The sequence below is a fragment of the Schistocerca gregaria genome, chromosome 7 (genome assembly GCF_023897955.1).
Source record: "Schistocerca gregaria isolate iqSchGreg1 chromosome 7, iqSchGreg1.2, whole genome shotgun sequence".
Classification (NCBI taxonomy): domain Eukaryota; kingdom Metazoa; phylum Arthropoda; class Insecta; order Orthoptera; family Acrididae; genus Schistocerca; species Schistocerca gregaria.
The window spans coordinates 198,515,438-198,531,544 of NC_064926.1; the positions used below are offsets into that span (position 1 = coordinate 198,515,438).

The 16,107-nt window shown below is 39.6% G+C and overlaps 1 protein-coding gene across 2 annotated transcripts in view; it reads right to left on the reverse strand.

The window, feature by feature from the left end:
• Positions 1-16,107, reverse strand: part of LOC126281936 (probable ATP-dependent RNA helicase DDX10) — a 93,318-nt gene that overhangs the window by 37,750 nt on the left and 39,461 nt on the right. For both annotated transcript variants that reach the window (XM_049981281.1, XM_049981282.1), the window contains exons 4-8: positions 12,096-12,217; positions 11,375-11,496; positions 8,301-8,502; positions 7,348-7,510; positions 4,672-4,861 (exon numbers count right to left, since the gene is read on the reverse strand). In XM_049981281.1, the coding sequence (XP_049837238.1) occupies positions 4,672-4,861; positions 7,348-7,510; positions 8,301-8,502; positions 11,375-11,496; positions 12,096-12,217 (799 nt within the window). The remainder of the gene's footprint in view (positions 1-4,671; positions 4,862-7,347; positions 7,511-8,300; positions 8,503-11,374; positions 11,497-12,095; positions 12,218-16,107) is intronic.

The following is a 16,107-nucleotide window of genomic DNA, read 5'->3' on the forward strand; positions in this document are numbered from 1 at the left end:
TCTTCTTCTTCTTCTTCTTCTTCTTCTTTTTTTTTTATGAAGTGCACATTTCCATGTGCTGCTAAGTGCACAACTGGTGTTGCAACTTAAGTTTTTATCACAGAGTCTAATTTCCACTGCTTTGATGGAGCAAGCTGATCACAAAATTTTTATCCAAGTAATCAATCTTGAAAGACTTCACAGTCCAAATAGTGTCAAAACTGAATAAAATTTTGTAGGTCGTTGTTGACCTCAAGAATCTTGATGTTGTTCTACACGTCTTATTGAGGGCAACATCTATGCGCATGGCACGAAAAGAACTGTACCAAATAGCACAGTTGCATTCAGCAATGGAGTAATGTAACACAAGTACCAATGTTCTGAGTACTGTCGATTAGGCATCCCCTCCGCTACTTGTGAGCTGCGGGTGGATACTTTTTGTTTTGTTTAGGCAGTGCTTCATAAATGTTAGTGCACAGTCCAGTCTTACCCCCAGATATCTTGGATTATGACAGTGCTCCTGCTCCCTGACACCCCACATGACTTAATTTTCTGTTGGCGTCTGTTTCATTGATGAAAAGCACATATCTGAGTTTTAGCCGGATTCAGTTTCAGGTGGTCTTTTGGTAGTCTGCCACAAGAGCGCAGAGTCCATTATTTATGTGTCCCTCTACTGTTTCGAAGTCTTGTACTTTGCAGTAATGTTGCAGGAAAGTTCTGGAAGAATGTAAATACCTATGTCCCTAATGCTGCTGGCAGGACTAACAGTGCCAGTGCTGCATTTAGGCAGGTGGACTAGGTTTTGATGGGGTTAGTGATGGGTGAGGTGGGTAGAGGAAGAGGGAGGCTGGAGGCAGGGTGAGGGCTTGGGGGTGGGCGGCCAGCGGCTCAGAGAGGCAGCTGGTTTGGTGGCTAGGAATGTGGGGAGAGAGGGTTGGGAGGTATATGGACTAGGCACATGGTGCACAGTTGTGGGAGCTGGTGGGGAACAGCTCACACTGAAGGTGTCACGAGTTGGGAGAAGTCAACACGGTGGAGGAAGGGGAAGCTGTCAGCTGGAGGGTGTGGGGCAGTGAGTTATTGGAGATTGCGACCAGGATGACTACAGGAGTGGAGGATGCATTGTAGGGATGACTCCCACCTGTGTAGTTCAGAGAAGCCAATGGTCGAGAGAATGATCCAAGTGACCTGTGTTGTGAAGCAGCTGCTGAAACAGCATGTTGTGCTCAACTGATGGTTGTGCTGTCGGGTGGTCAACTTTGTCTTTGGCAACAATTTGGTGGTGGTCATTCATCATGGTGAACAGCTGGTTGATAGTCAAAACAACAAAAAAAGCTGTGCAGTATTTGTGGCAGAGCTGATGTACGACATGGCGACTTTCACACACAGCCCAGCCTCTGATTGGGCAGGATAAGCCTGTAATAGGACTGGAGTAGGAGGTGTTGGATGGGTAGATGGGTGGACAGGGCAGGTCTTGCATCTTGTTCTGCCACAGGGAAGTTCTGTGTTCTAATTAATCACTGTGTTCCTTTTTGTCTTGCATGTATATGAGGAGGAGATATACAAACCAATCTTTGCCATAAGTTACATGGCAACCTCACCTGAACCTTTTTAGCCCAGTGTGCCACATTCATGCCCACTGACCACCAATTCTCTGGTGGCTTCATCAAAATTTTGTCCATATAAAGTGCAGAAACCATTAACAGTACTTTCACTTTGATACTTGCCTTCACTTCCACACAGTCTGATCACTTGTGGAACATGCATCTGAAGTGACAGCCAAGCATTCATAGATAAGCACTGCCATCCAAACCTAATCCACTAGTTACTATCTCACACTATACCTGTAAATGCTGATAATTCTCTAGCTGCCCCAATGAACCAGCTGCAAAGGAGACTGGAAACATAGCCACATCCTTCTCCAGTGCTTCAACTATCACTGTGTCCTAAAATGAAGAAAATCCTTCCCACCTTGGCCAAAGCAGTATTTCATCGCCTACCCACTGTAAAAGAGAGCCTGGTATATCCTTAAGCCACATACACTATACCTCATGGAAGATCCAACTGTATGATATGTGCTATGTACACACCCAGCACTAACTATTCTAGCCGTGTCACAGGCACATCCAATCCTATTAGAGGCAGTGTCACATGGGAAAGCACTCATGTCGTGTACTGGCTCTGTTATAACCACTGCAGTCTTTCACGTGGGCATGACCACCAACCTTCTGCCCAAATGAATGGCCACTGCCAAACTGTGACCAACAGCCAAGTTGACGACCCAGTGACAGAAAATGTTACTGAGCATAATATTCTTGACTTCAATGGTTGCTTCACAATCCATGCAACATGGATCTCAAACCTGCCCCACTGTAGCACTTTCTCTGGATTACATAGATGGGAATTCTCCTTAAAACACACTCTTAAATTCCACAGTTTACCTTGTCAACAATGTAGTAAAAGACAGATTGCTACTTACAGTAAGAAGAAGTAGCAACGTGTCTTTTCCTACATTGTTGATCTTCCTACCTGGAGAACTCATTGTTTGATGTTTGATAGTTTATCTTGTCTTAGTTTCGACTATCCTCTTATGCCACAGCCACTTTCACCCCTGTCCCCATGCCTCTCACTTCACTCCATTAATCTACAATCACACCTTTCTTTCCGCTGCCTCCCTTGTCATCTACTCTTCCCTCCACACACACACACACACACACACACACACACACACACACACACACACAAAAGAACAAAAGAAAAGTCAAGAAAAGTAATGTGTTACTCCCATGTCTTCCTAGCCGATGAATGGCTTTTGCATGCATTGTTTATTGTTTGTAAAATACTGCACTTTGAATAGCATACTGGGACAAAATTAATTTGTTCTTATGTGCATGTTCATGAGTTGACTACTGTCATGAGAAGAGAAGTTGAGACTGTCTTGACATCTGTTGCATACCTGCGCTCTGCTTGGAAAAGAATTTTCAAACAAGTGGTAATAACTATTTGACTTGCATTTCGTGTATATGAAGTTGTATGAAGTGTGATGAACTGTAAACTGATGGTACAATATACAGTGAAAACCCATTTTTACGCTTTTCAAGTGACTTAAAAAAGAAGGTGTCAAATGTGAGGAAAATGAAAAAGTGGAAAATAACATTTTAAGCTGCAAAAGTTATGCATAAGATACCCCCTTGCATTTTCACACTTCTCGTAAGATATATGTATATAATAGGTATCAAAATACTTGACAGGGACTTGTTTATTATCTAATAAAAACCGCTGATGTAACTGGAACTGGTAACAGTCTGGGAAGTAGAAACGTTTGACTCAGTTTCATACATCATAATCAATGTTTTTGGAAAGCCTGCAGCTGTCATTCATTATTTAAATAATGAAACACTGCAACAGTTAAGTATTTTTTCACGTGTAGCATGATGCATTTGGAGAATTTTTTCTCATTGTCAAGTGAAAATATTTACATAAATATATTGAGTGGTGTCATTCTGTGTGTCTTGCACTACAGTCATCTTTTTGATGTTATCAGGAACAGTGCCTCTCAGTTATGCAGAAAACAAACTATCAGTCACACTGTCTGTTTGCATACCATCACAAAAAATACACACATAAGTGTGTAATCACTTGACAATGAGAATAAATACTCAAAACATGTTTTTCTCAGCATGAAAAGATACACAGTTGGTGCTGTGTTTAAACCAGAAACATTTGTGCAACACAAAGTGAGTGAAGGTGTCAACTAGCGACACTAGCGCTACAAATCACCAAATGACAAAACATGCTAAATACAGTTCAACAAAGATATCACTATTACAACAATCGAGAAACTGTGCATGCGCAGTGGAGACAGTTTGGAAACGGTTGTCATTGGTCATGATATTTTTATTCAAACGAACCTAGATGCTGCGATCAGCCACCACAACATGCAGAGCTTGGCAGAGGCAGGAGATAAGGGATGAATTGTTCCAACTTTTACGCTCTTACCAGTTCAAATAGGCTCAGTAGAGCACCTTGGTGTCAAGAAACTTAACCACATAACATTTATAAACACTGCTTGGTGGCCAACGCCGTGCCAGCATCATTTTACATCAATTTTTTCTCCACAAACATTTTTCCGTAAATTGCAGGAAAATAATAAATATTTAGTCACAAAAGTCAGGTGTGAATTAACAATGTGGACACAGGAAATTTGTCAGGAGCAATAAAAAATGCCATAAACAGAGGGAAAATGTTAATTCTGTGGATGTAACAGTGGGGTTGTGCTGCATTTACACATGAGAAGGAGTGCTTGTTTTATTATTCACTAAGGTAGTTGAAAAAAATAGATGAACACTCGTCATTTACAGCACAGACTGTAAAGAATTAGCCCATCATCAGAAGATTAGATATTGTTTTTTATCCCACCCAGGACTTTCCATTAAAATATGAATCCTTATTTCTGCACTGAAGACCACCCATTCAATAATGAGCTCTTCGATAAAAATAGTAAACTTATGGTGGAGCAGGATAAGTGTGGGCCTCTGAGTGAGGGAAATGAATAATCTTATCCAATATACTTCAGAAGCCAACAACATTTATAAATAAATAAAAACCTGAGAAATATTAATCAGAGGGTCTAAGATTACAGGTTCCTTACATTTCACACTTTTTTGTGGCACATATGATAGGTGAACATACTTAATGGACTGCAGAGGTGGTATACGAGCTGCCTCCAATCTCTGCAACATAGCCTTCTCCTCCGAAGGCAGCAGCACCAGTACGGACTCTCCACCTGCCTGGTAGCGAGCTGTGCGCCCTGCCCTGTGAATGTACGTGTGTGCATCCTCTGGACAGTCCAGCTGAACAACCCAGTCAACAGCAGGGAAATCTGGTAAGAAGAAAGAAATAATATAAGTACTTTCAGAAAAGTCATTACTACATTTTCATGTGTAATGTGATGTTACATAGCCCACTTGCGCCAAAACTGGAAAACCAGTGCTTTGGGGGGAGGGTGCATAATTAAGATTTTGGAATCACCTCAAGCAATAGATAGCATGCAGTTGGTTTTTATTCAATTGACAACTATGAATGACATCCATAGAGATGATTTTTGTGAAGTTATTACTTCAGTATTTAAAATTTGTTCTAAAATCAGACGCTGATTCAGAATTTGTTAGAAGGGACAGGGATGTCTGTTTATCAACTGATTAAACAGGAGTAACTGGAAAATGGAAGGAACTTCAGAAAACCTAAGTCCTTATAGTTTGAAGCCTGGCTCTCCAGTAGCCACCATACAGGCTTTTAGCTCAGCTTTAAGTTGAGTTGTTTTTCTTAGAGAGAGAGAGAGAGAGAGAGAGAGAGAGAGAGAGAGAGAGAAAAAGAGAGAGAGAGAGAGAGAGAGAGAGAGAGAGAGAGAGAGAGAGAGAGAGAGAGAGAGAATGTATGTGTGTGTGTGTGTGTGTGTGTGTGTGTGTGTGTGTGTGTTTAATCCAGCTACAATCTGGATGAATAACTAATTATGAATCTGATGAATGAAGATATAAGATGTGCGAGAGTCAGAGTTTATTACCATATAGTTTGTTTAAAATCATTTGTGGAAGATTGGCCAGCTTGCACGGCTGACATGTAACGCACCGAGCAAGCCTCGTGTTATTGTCGCCTCCTGATACGTTTGGCACACGCTGGTAACTATGTTTCGCTCCACTCGCTCCATACTTAACTGTCAAAAGGCGCAACTAATTTTAAATTCACTACAGCAAAGGACAGCCTGACCATTGCAACATGCAGCAACACAAGTTGTTACCATAAACTGACGTCCGTAATCAGCAAATCTATAAAACCAAGAGCCTTCAAAACTGTTAACATGTTGGCACTTACCATTTATTACAAATCTCAGAAAAGTGCGCAGATTCGTGGTAGTTTCTTTAAAGGATGGTTTTTGATAAATTTGTTCTGGTTGTTATAAATACTTGAAAACCAAAAACCTACCACCCGATGCACTCATATTGCTAGACTATGGTCCAAGGCACACCTTTAAGTCTGAGCTTCAACAACGTGACACAAAAGTTTATGTTGTTGTCCTTCACAATGCACATGGCTTCAATAATCCAACCAATGGACCAGGGTGTTACAGACTCTTTAAAACAGGATTAGCATTTCGTTAGAGCACACAAGAGTATTTTGATCTTTTTGAGGCAATGAAAGGCCTCCACATAAAAGATGCAATTTACAGCGTTCCTCCTGGTTAGTAGCAACTTAACAAAACCACGCAACAAAAACTGTAGAAGTAGTTTTGTTCGTCAGACACAGCAGATTTAGTCACTGATTTGTATACTCTTCAAAATGTTATCCAGCCCACTGATATCGAGGAATGGCCTGCAGAAGGCGGTGGTGGTGGTGGTGGTGGTGTTGTTGGTGGTGGTGGTGGTGCTGCTGCTGCTGCTGTTACCTATGAAAGGCCTGAACACAATCAGTACATTGACCTTGTTTTTCAACTGTATACCACTCAGCAACAGGAGAGGAAGACAAAACGATCAGCCACTCTGCAGCAAAGGATGCATTTGAGACTGCCCTCAAATTATGCTGAACAACAGACAACCACTATAGCTGTAGACCTATTGTAAGCAAGGAAATGGCAAGATGGGGCCACAAAGCCAAGGTTTAAGAAATTGAAACAGAAAACATTTTACAGTTTTTAGACATATTTTCAATCCATAGATGGTTCTGAGTTTTCCTTTCTCTAAATTAAAAATGTATTCTCTTTACTTAATTTTGACTTATTACATTGTTTTGAGATCTGTAAATGAGTTGCTTTATTCTCCTCTGGTTATCTGACCTTTTTAGCATTCCGAGCACTCCCTAGTCGAAAAGTGACAGTTAATCAAGTTTTTACTGTAGTCAACAGTGACTGCTATCATCAACACACTTCATATAGCAGCTGACTTTGGCAGCTGGGGTTTTCTCTAAAAGAGAGGTATTCACAATACGCTTGACACATAAGACACATGAAAAACCTAGAGCCTCTACAACTCCAAAACGGAGTGTTTCGTGTGTCTGACATCTACGATCTGATTGTGATCCAATATACCAACAATGAGCATCACACCAATAGCCAGTCCAAGGCCAAGGGCAGGTGACTTCTGAAATACCAAAGTATTCCTTCTTCTTTTGCCAAGTCAAAAAAGGTGCTCGGTTTCCCTCCCACTCCTCCTCTTTCTTAACAGACCAGTGAATTCTAATTCAAATCGTCAACGAGAATATCCAGCTGTAAATACTGTTAACAAGTGACTACAAAATGCTAGAACCATACTCCCTAGCAATTAGATACAGAAAACATTTGAACCCTATATGTGATAAGTGAATTGGAATACTTACCAAGCCCTCTTGCTGCAAGATCTGTGGCAATCATTACAGCATGCTTCTTTGCACAGAAGCTACGGTATATGTCCATCCTTCGCAGCTGATGGAGAGAGCCATACAGGGCCAAAACTGATATACCTGGCCTCAGTTTGCAAAGGATCTCATAATGGTATTTTACCTAGACATGGATTTCATTTTTAATTTATTATAAAATATATACAAGATGTTTACATTTTGATTACATACACATAAACCACAGAAAACTGTTTTGCTACATATGACCGACATGCAGGATAAACTAAATCTCTTGTCTTCCATTAGTTCTTATACAAGTCAAATTCTCAGATGAGAGACAGAACCATTTTCATTGTTACTGTTCAATTGTCATAAATGCTTTTTCTGCACTACTGATAAATTTCAACCTTACACCATTATTTACAAGTTCAAAGTGGATGTGAGCACATTCATATAAATAGTGAATTTCAAATATAGGGTCTCAATGTACGCTCAAACATTTAATCTTTATCCACAGATTGACACAAACTTCAAATATATTCATTGAAATCAAGTATGTACAGTCACTCATTCATAGCAACATGTGATTATCACAGTTAAACATGGAAAAGATGTGATGTATTATTTTTGTGCACACAGCTGAAATTGCCACATGTGATTATGAGCTATGGTGCACAAGGGAAATCAAATCTTGGTATTAAAGTAAAAAAAAAAAAAAGAGCTAGCAAACAGAATAGTGTTGTAATGTAAACCAACCAACAACTTAAAAAGCTAAAAACTGACATTAAGAAGTGAGACATAGAAACTATTTAAAGCTCTAGCATTAGGACATCATTTTAAACCAATATTTATCACAATAATCCCCAAACAAAAACTGTGTAATGAAATTACTGCAGCTGTAAAGTATGAAAACATTAGCTGGCAGACAAGCAACAGAACTATGTTGATCTTACCTGCTTACAGCTGGCAAGAAAAACCAGAATTTTGTGCTTGAGGTGTGAACGTACAAAAGACCACAGGACAGCCATCTTGTCATGCAGCTCTACAACTGTATAACTCTGCCTCAGCTGCTCTGGAGTCGAGTGCTGAGCTTTCTCCACCACAGACACATAGCAGGGGTCCTTTAGACTCAAACGTGCCAGGTCACGGACTGATCTGCAATTCAAATCAGTGTAGTTTATGATTCTAATTTGGAATATAAGATTTTCTTACTTTAACATCTAGCACTTAAAAAAAATCATCACAATGCTCTAGATTAAAACACAATCAGAATGCCTCCTCTTAAAATTATCAGCCTGACTGAGGATAAGAAGGACTGATGTGATCAAACAACCAAATTTACACACATATCTTATGCAAGCATTCACAGCTAGTGCAAGATGTCTTTTTCATGTCACATTAAACTAAATCTCAGCATTAAGATTGAGCTAATTTTTGTTTAATTATACATTTCAATCAATTACTGAAGGAAACCATAATAGAAACCGTACAATATAACACAAATAACATCTGAAAATATTTATGATAGATTGTTTGGGAACATATCACTGGAATATCCCACATTAAATATAAACTTTGAAAAAGGATTTTTTTACATGGCAACAATAACACTCCCTTTTTCGCGTCCTAACGACAGAAAATTCACCCTCTCAAGAGATTATTACATATACATTATCTATGGAATTTTATGAAATACGTATTTACCAGGCACTGGAAGAACGTGTAGGTACCAAATAACAAAGAGAAATTGTAAAGCTAATTACCAGTATTTGTTCAAATGGCTCCGAGCTCTATGCGACTTAACTTCTGAGGTCATCAGTCGCCTAGAACACAGAACTAATTAAACCTAACTAACCTAAGAACATCACACACATCCACGCCCGAGGCAGGATTCGAACCTGCGATCGTAGCGGTCGCTCGGCTCCAGACTGTAGCGCCTAGAACCGCACGGCCACTCTGGCCGGCCTGATTACCAGCAAATTGTATAAAATCCAAAGTCAATTAAGGTCATCCTCCCCTCCAAATTCCAACCTTGGACACATGCGTGTCCCCCCCCCCCCCCCTCCCCACACACACACTCGCACAAAATTCCCATAGAATATTTACATTTGTTATAAACACATTGATTAAATCATTATGTGCTCCACCAATTACATATGGAACAGATAACACTCATGGCTAACAAGAGCTTTCCTGGCATGTACTGCTTAAATTACTTAAGTTATTTGATAATGTTCAGTTACCTAATGTTGTTCTCTGATTTTTATTCATAACTCTATACAGTGGCCTGTAAACATGCCAGACAAGTCATCCTGCTGTAAGCCAGAGCAGGCTGTTAGTATTTATATGAAAACTCTTGCAATGGGACAAGTGACTAACACTGGGTAACTATGTTCAAAGATGAGCCAATACATTGAGATCAATTGCTTAATAGTGTGTTGGACCACCTTTGGAATGCAATAAAGCGGTGATCCGGCATGGAATAGAATCAACAAACCTTTGATAGTGTCCTATAGGTTTGTCACACAATGTCTCCACACACGGGTCATACAATATCACAGGGTGTCTCCACACACAGTCATACAACTCCTGGAAATTACAGGCCAGTCGTTAGATGGTGCCATATAGCATCTCAGGCGTGTTCCATCAGCTTTATACCAGGCAAAATTAGGTGGCCAAGACATCAACATGAGCTCACCATCACACTCCTCAAACCACTGTAGTGACACTCAAAGTTATCCTGTTTTGAGACAATCACTTATGGGGAAGACATCAAACATGAAGGGATGCAGGTGGTCTGCAATGATGTTTACATACTCCACAGCTGACGTGATGCCTCGGGTTACTATCACATATCTCAAAGAAACCCAGCTGAATGTCCCTCTTAGCATAACACTGCATCCACCAGCTTGCATTAGTTGCACAGTGCTTGTTTTGAGCAGACGTTCACACGGATAACTGTATCTGGACAAAATCACTAACTTCTTGTAACAAGAAACATGGTCCAATCATCATGTGACATTTCCACTGATCCCCAATCCAATCTTGATGATCCCATACCCACTACAATAATGTCATTGGGTCAATGTGGGAGTACACAGGTGTTGTCTACTGCTGTGCCCACACATTCAACAATATGCACTGACAGCGTACTCAAAAACACTTTTGAATGTGCAAGCATTGTACTCCATAGTCATACCTGCCACAGATCACTATTTATTCTGTGTTACAGAGTGAGAAAACCACAGCTTTCCATGGTGAGGTGTGGTCATCCAACACATTTCCACCTACTTGCAGTTTCATGGTTCTTCAACCACTTTCCACTGATGCTCATCCAGTAACACATGAGCAGCTGATCAGCATCACTGTTTCCTAGATGCTCATTCCAAGAAGCTGTTTGTCAAAGACACTTCTGTCAGTGGATTTCCCCATTTGTGACTTGTATTGTTGCTAATTATTCTCAAGTCTCCTCTGCTCTGCTTATACACTTTCCTTACTGCGTCATGTACCAACAACATTACCACGCTGCATTCAGTCTCACGGTGGCCAATGGTTCCACTGTTTAGGCCCATCAATTTTCCTGAATAAACTTTTGGTAAGGTAATAAGGAATGCTGTATACTGAAACCATTACAAATAGTTGCCATACAAGTTTAACACGATATCAAGTACACTGAGCGTGATGGCGCTGTTATTATGTGTAAGCAGTGTACGCAAGAGAAAAAAAATGTAATGATCATATTGGATTAACTTCGAAAATAAATTTCAAGCATTCTGTCCACTGACATAAATTCCTAGATTCTACCTTGTAACATGTGTGTATAATATTTTAAAATTTATCATTCATCATTCCAGTTGACAACAATTTTCTTGCAAAAAAAATAATTAATAAGAGATCAAAACATTAATGTTATACACTAAAAAAATGTTGCACTACAATAAGTTCTATAAATGCAACAACACAAGAAAAGTATTTAGTTAGATTCTAAGTACACAACTTTCTTGTGTATCACTACTGGCATACTTACTTGGTCTGTGTTGCAGAAAACAGCAGTGTCTGCCTTTTTGGTGGTAAGTTTTCAATGATGCTATTCATTGTCTTTTCAAATCCCAGGTCAAGGCAACGGTCTGCCTCATCAAGTACTAGTATCTGTGAACAAGACCATAATCTTGGATTTATAGGCACACTCATGAACGTATTTCTCATGCTAATTTGTTTCATCACACAAAAATACACATCAACTTTAACGTGTCACACCCACAATAATGCTAAGTTTGAAAAATATGGTCAATGGTTGTTTCCAAGTATTCAAAATCACAAAAATATGGTGAGTATACAAATTCGTTTTTAAAAAATGGAACAATACAATTTAAATGTTTTTATTTTTCCTTGTCTAAACTGTGCATTTGAAATAAAAGCAGATTTATTGTCCGAGTGTTTATAAGAGTTAATATCACACACACACACACACACACACACACACACACACACACACACACACACAGAGAGAGAGAGAGAGAGAGAGAGAGAGAGAGAGAGAGAGAGAGAGAGAGGAGTGGAACACAGAAGAAGGGGAGATATTCCCAAAAAGTGGTGGCCAATGGAGCTGTCATGATGCTATAACAATGCAAAAAGTCAGTGAAAATGCTCTTACATATCTATAGATAGTAAACTAATAAGAATATATCAGATTCAAGGTTGACATTTAAAAATGCTGATAATAATAAGCATATAGATAATGTTCTAACCTGCAAGTTGTGACATGTGAAGAGAGGATTCTCATCCATGTGCTGCAACAAGCGGCCTGGTGTCCCCACTATTATATTCACTTGTTCCATGCGCTTCTTCTCAAAGTGTAAATCTTTCCCACCTGAGAGAAAAGCAGAATATTAATTAAAAATAAATAACACCAACCTGTACAGTAGCTGTAAGGGGTATTTGGAAATGATTTACAATTGCACTGTTTTACAAATACCCCTCAAACAACAGGGATATCATCTCCTAGGAAAATGAACTGATTCTGAAGCACCACTCAGACACTAGATGTCAGTTATGAACAGCGCTTATAACTTTTAAATATTGTGAAAGCTATGGACTAGATAGAAGGTGACTATCATAGACAAAGATGGACACAGTCATTTTCGTGCAAGAAAGAAATCAAAACAACATATATTCATAAACAAGCAGGAAAGCACTGGCAGACAGGCACATTAACAAAACACACAAACACACACACAGAATTACTAACTTTCTCAACCGATGGTTGCTTCTTCAGGAAGGAGAGGTTAAGACGAAAGGATGTGGGTTTTAAGGGAGAGGGTAAGGAGTCATTCCAATCCCGGGAGCGGAAAGACTTCCCTTAGGGGAAAAAAAGGACAGGTGTACACTCGCGCACACACACACACACACACACACACACACACACACACACACACACATGTCTATCCGCACATACACAGACACAAGCAGACATATTTAAAGGCCTTTAAATATGTCTGCTTGTGTCTGTGTATGTGCGGATGGATATGTGTGTGTATGTGTGTGCGAGTGTACACCTGTCCTTTTTTTCCCCTAAGGGAAGTCTTTCCGCTCCCGGGATAGGAATGACTCCTTACCCTCTCCCTTAAAACCCACATCCTTTCGTCTTTCCCTCTCCTTCCTGAAGAAGCAACCATCGGTTTCGAAAGCTAGTAATTCTGTGTGTGTGTGTGTGTTTTGTTAATGTGCCTGTCTGCCGGTGCTTTCCCGCTTGGTAAGTCTTGGAATCTTTGTTTTTAATATATTCATAAACATTTAACTGTGGTGTATGGGCGAGAAATTACAGCTCAAAATACTTTATAGCTATATCACTGAGTTCAGTAATAAAGCAACCTGCACACTGGTCATCCGTCAAAATCGCACATTCCTGGGAACACTGCGGCTGTGTGTCAGTTGATTAAGGCTGAACAACATATAACCTGCAAGGAACTGGAATGGCAGACAGGTCTCTCCCAAGCAACCATGCACTTCATTATTCAGAATGATTTGAATATGAAAATGGTGTGCGCACATAGGGTTTCATGGGACTTGACACAGGCCCAGCACGAAAACAGAGATGAAGTCTGTCATTCACTATCTGAAATGAAGAATGAAGATACAATTTTTATGGAGAACCTGGTGAAAAGTCATGGTGTTACCAACACATACATCAGAAGAAAGTCCCAGCTTTGTAATGGAAACAACATGGGAGTCACTGGTCCAAAAAAATTTCATGCTGCTCCATCTGCAGGTAAGCAGATCTCCATCTTTTTGGGACATTTGTGGCAGTTTGTAAAATGTCTGGGCACTTTTAAGTTGGGGCCAGTGCCCAAGATAAATGCCTGGGCAAATGCCCAAAATTCATAAATGCCCAGGCAATTATGAATCAGAACAATTCTTTGATAAGCAGTGCTTATAAAAAATTTTGTATTGGAAAAGGTGTTTTGCAACACTGCTTCTTTAGTGGTTGGATAACCAAGTTGAAAAAGATGCTTGAGAATTAGGGGAGAGTTATATAAACATAACTTTTTACATCTTTAATGTGGTCAGTTGTGGGGGTATTGCATACCAAAAAGAGAAAACACCACTCAAGTTTAAATGTAATTTTTGAAATAAAGTACAGTTTATATTAAGTTGCTAGCCTGTAGGTAGTATTTTTACTTATACTATATTACTGCAGAGAGATTAAAAAAATGTTGTCAGTCAGTTTCTTGATTCTCATAAGTTGCTGAAGAATCATGAAGTTCTGACTATGCCTCAGATTCTCCTGAATCTGACTACTCGCTGACCACTTGTTCCTTTCCATTTGGTCCTTGCTTGGACTGTTTGATATGGGTTTTTGTGGTAGGTTAGTTTTGCAGCTCTCTCTCTCTCTCTCTCTCTCTCTCTCTCTCTCTCTCTCTCTCTCTCTCTCTCTGTGTGTGTGTGTGTGTGTGTGTGTGTGTGTGTGTGTGTGTGTGTGTCGCGCGCGTCCATACTGTTTTTTTTTTTACTGTGGACCCATCCAAAAGTGCTGCAGGAATGCTATGTAGCAGCATATGTGACTGATGTGCCTAGAGATTCCTCTTAAATCTCACCACCACAATGAAGGATTTACATGGTGATTTTTATCTTCCTGAGGGTGAGGAATCACTCCTTCCCACACAAATTGTATCAAATTCCTTGTTTGTCCTTGTAATCGGCCAATTTCTTTTTAACCTGGATAACATTTAGTACAGTGTTCTTTGCTGTGTCAGAAAAAAAGCTTATTGCATCAAGCATCTCGATAGGCTTTAGGTTACTGCCTTGTACTATTGGATCAAGATGATCAGCTGCAAGGTGGGCATTTATTCTTTTTCATTAAATCCATGTCAGTGTTCTCATTTTATCTTCACAGCAATGCAGTCATTCGAAAGTAGATAAAGAAGTGAGCAGAATAGAAAACTATAGTCTGTCTCAAATGTTGCTACATCTGACAATAAATCATTTTAGCATTTTTTTCACTGAAAACAGGTTAACATGTAAGAATATTTGTCACCAGCACTTGCCTGGTTTAATACATTAAGTAATAATTTTGCTATCAATAATCATCCTTCATCAATATACAAATTTTTAACTTGGTTTATAAAGTATGTTACAATACAAAGTTTTTTTTATATTGGCTTATCATAACATAGCTGTTCAATGCAGTGTGTGTGTGTGTGTGTGTGTGTGGGGGGGGGGGGGGGGGGGGTGTTTCTATGAGTGCAACAGAGAGAAATTGAGAGCAAAGAATATAACTGGTAACACTGTAAATGAGTGACGAGCAACTGTCAGCAAGATATGCACTTCCTTGGCACAGAAAGATGGGGGTGGTGGGGGGTAAAGACGCTTCTCTCTTCTTTCCTTTCATTCTTAGTAATAAAGGCAATCAGTGATACATGTAGGTTTAAATGAAATATTTACTAACCTTTAAAAAATCAGGAGTATCATCACAAGTTATAGAGTCTAGCAGTAAAAACTTTAAAAAGCAATTTTTTTAATAAATGCCCTAATTTTGGCCATTTAAAGCTGCTTTGAGCACATTCCCAGTCAAATGCTCATTTATAAACGTACAGCCCACTGGGAATTTGCCCAACCCACTTCACTATTTGTGGAATACTGCTAATGGACTGGCGTCCACAAAGAGCAATTGTCAACGGCAGGGTTACTGTGACACACTCACAGGACTTAGATGCAGGATTCAGCAAAGGTGTGACAGGGAAAGTGGTCAAAACGAGTGCTCCTCCAGCACACAGAAGCATGGGCCCATACCTGCAGTGCTCCACCTGTAAAGTTGACATCATTGGCATTCACTATTGTATCACATCCACCATATTCACGACATCTCGCTCAGTCGGATTATGCTGTATTTGATAATATGAAGGACACATTGTGAGGTAAGAGGTACGGCAACAAGAAAGAACTGCAGGTAGATGCCCAGAGTGTGTGCATAGTACACCCAAGCAATAATTTCATGATGCAATAATGAAGTTGCCTGGAGGGTGGTAGCAGTGTATTAATGTTTGTGGAGCATGTATTGGGAGATCCTATGTACATTTACTATTGTCCATTAATAAATAAGGTACAAAAAAATACTATTTTAAATATTTCTGAATGCCCCTCATATGAGTATGGGATGTAGCTGATTTAATTAGTAACTGATACAATAGAAACAGTGTATTAGCAATATACATCAGCACTCTTTAATCTACATGCGGCTGTACATTTTTTAAAATGTCCTAA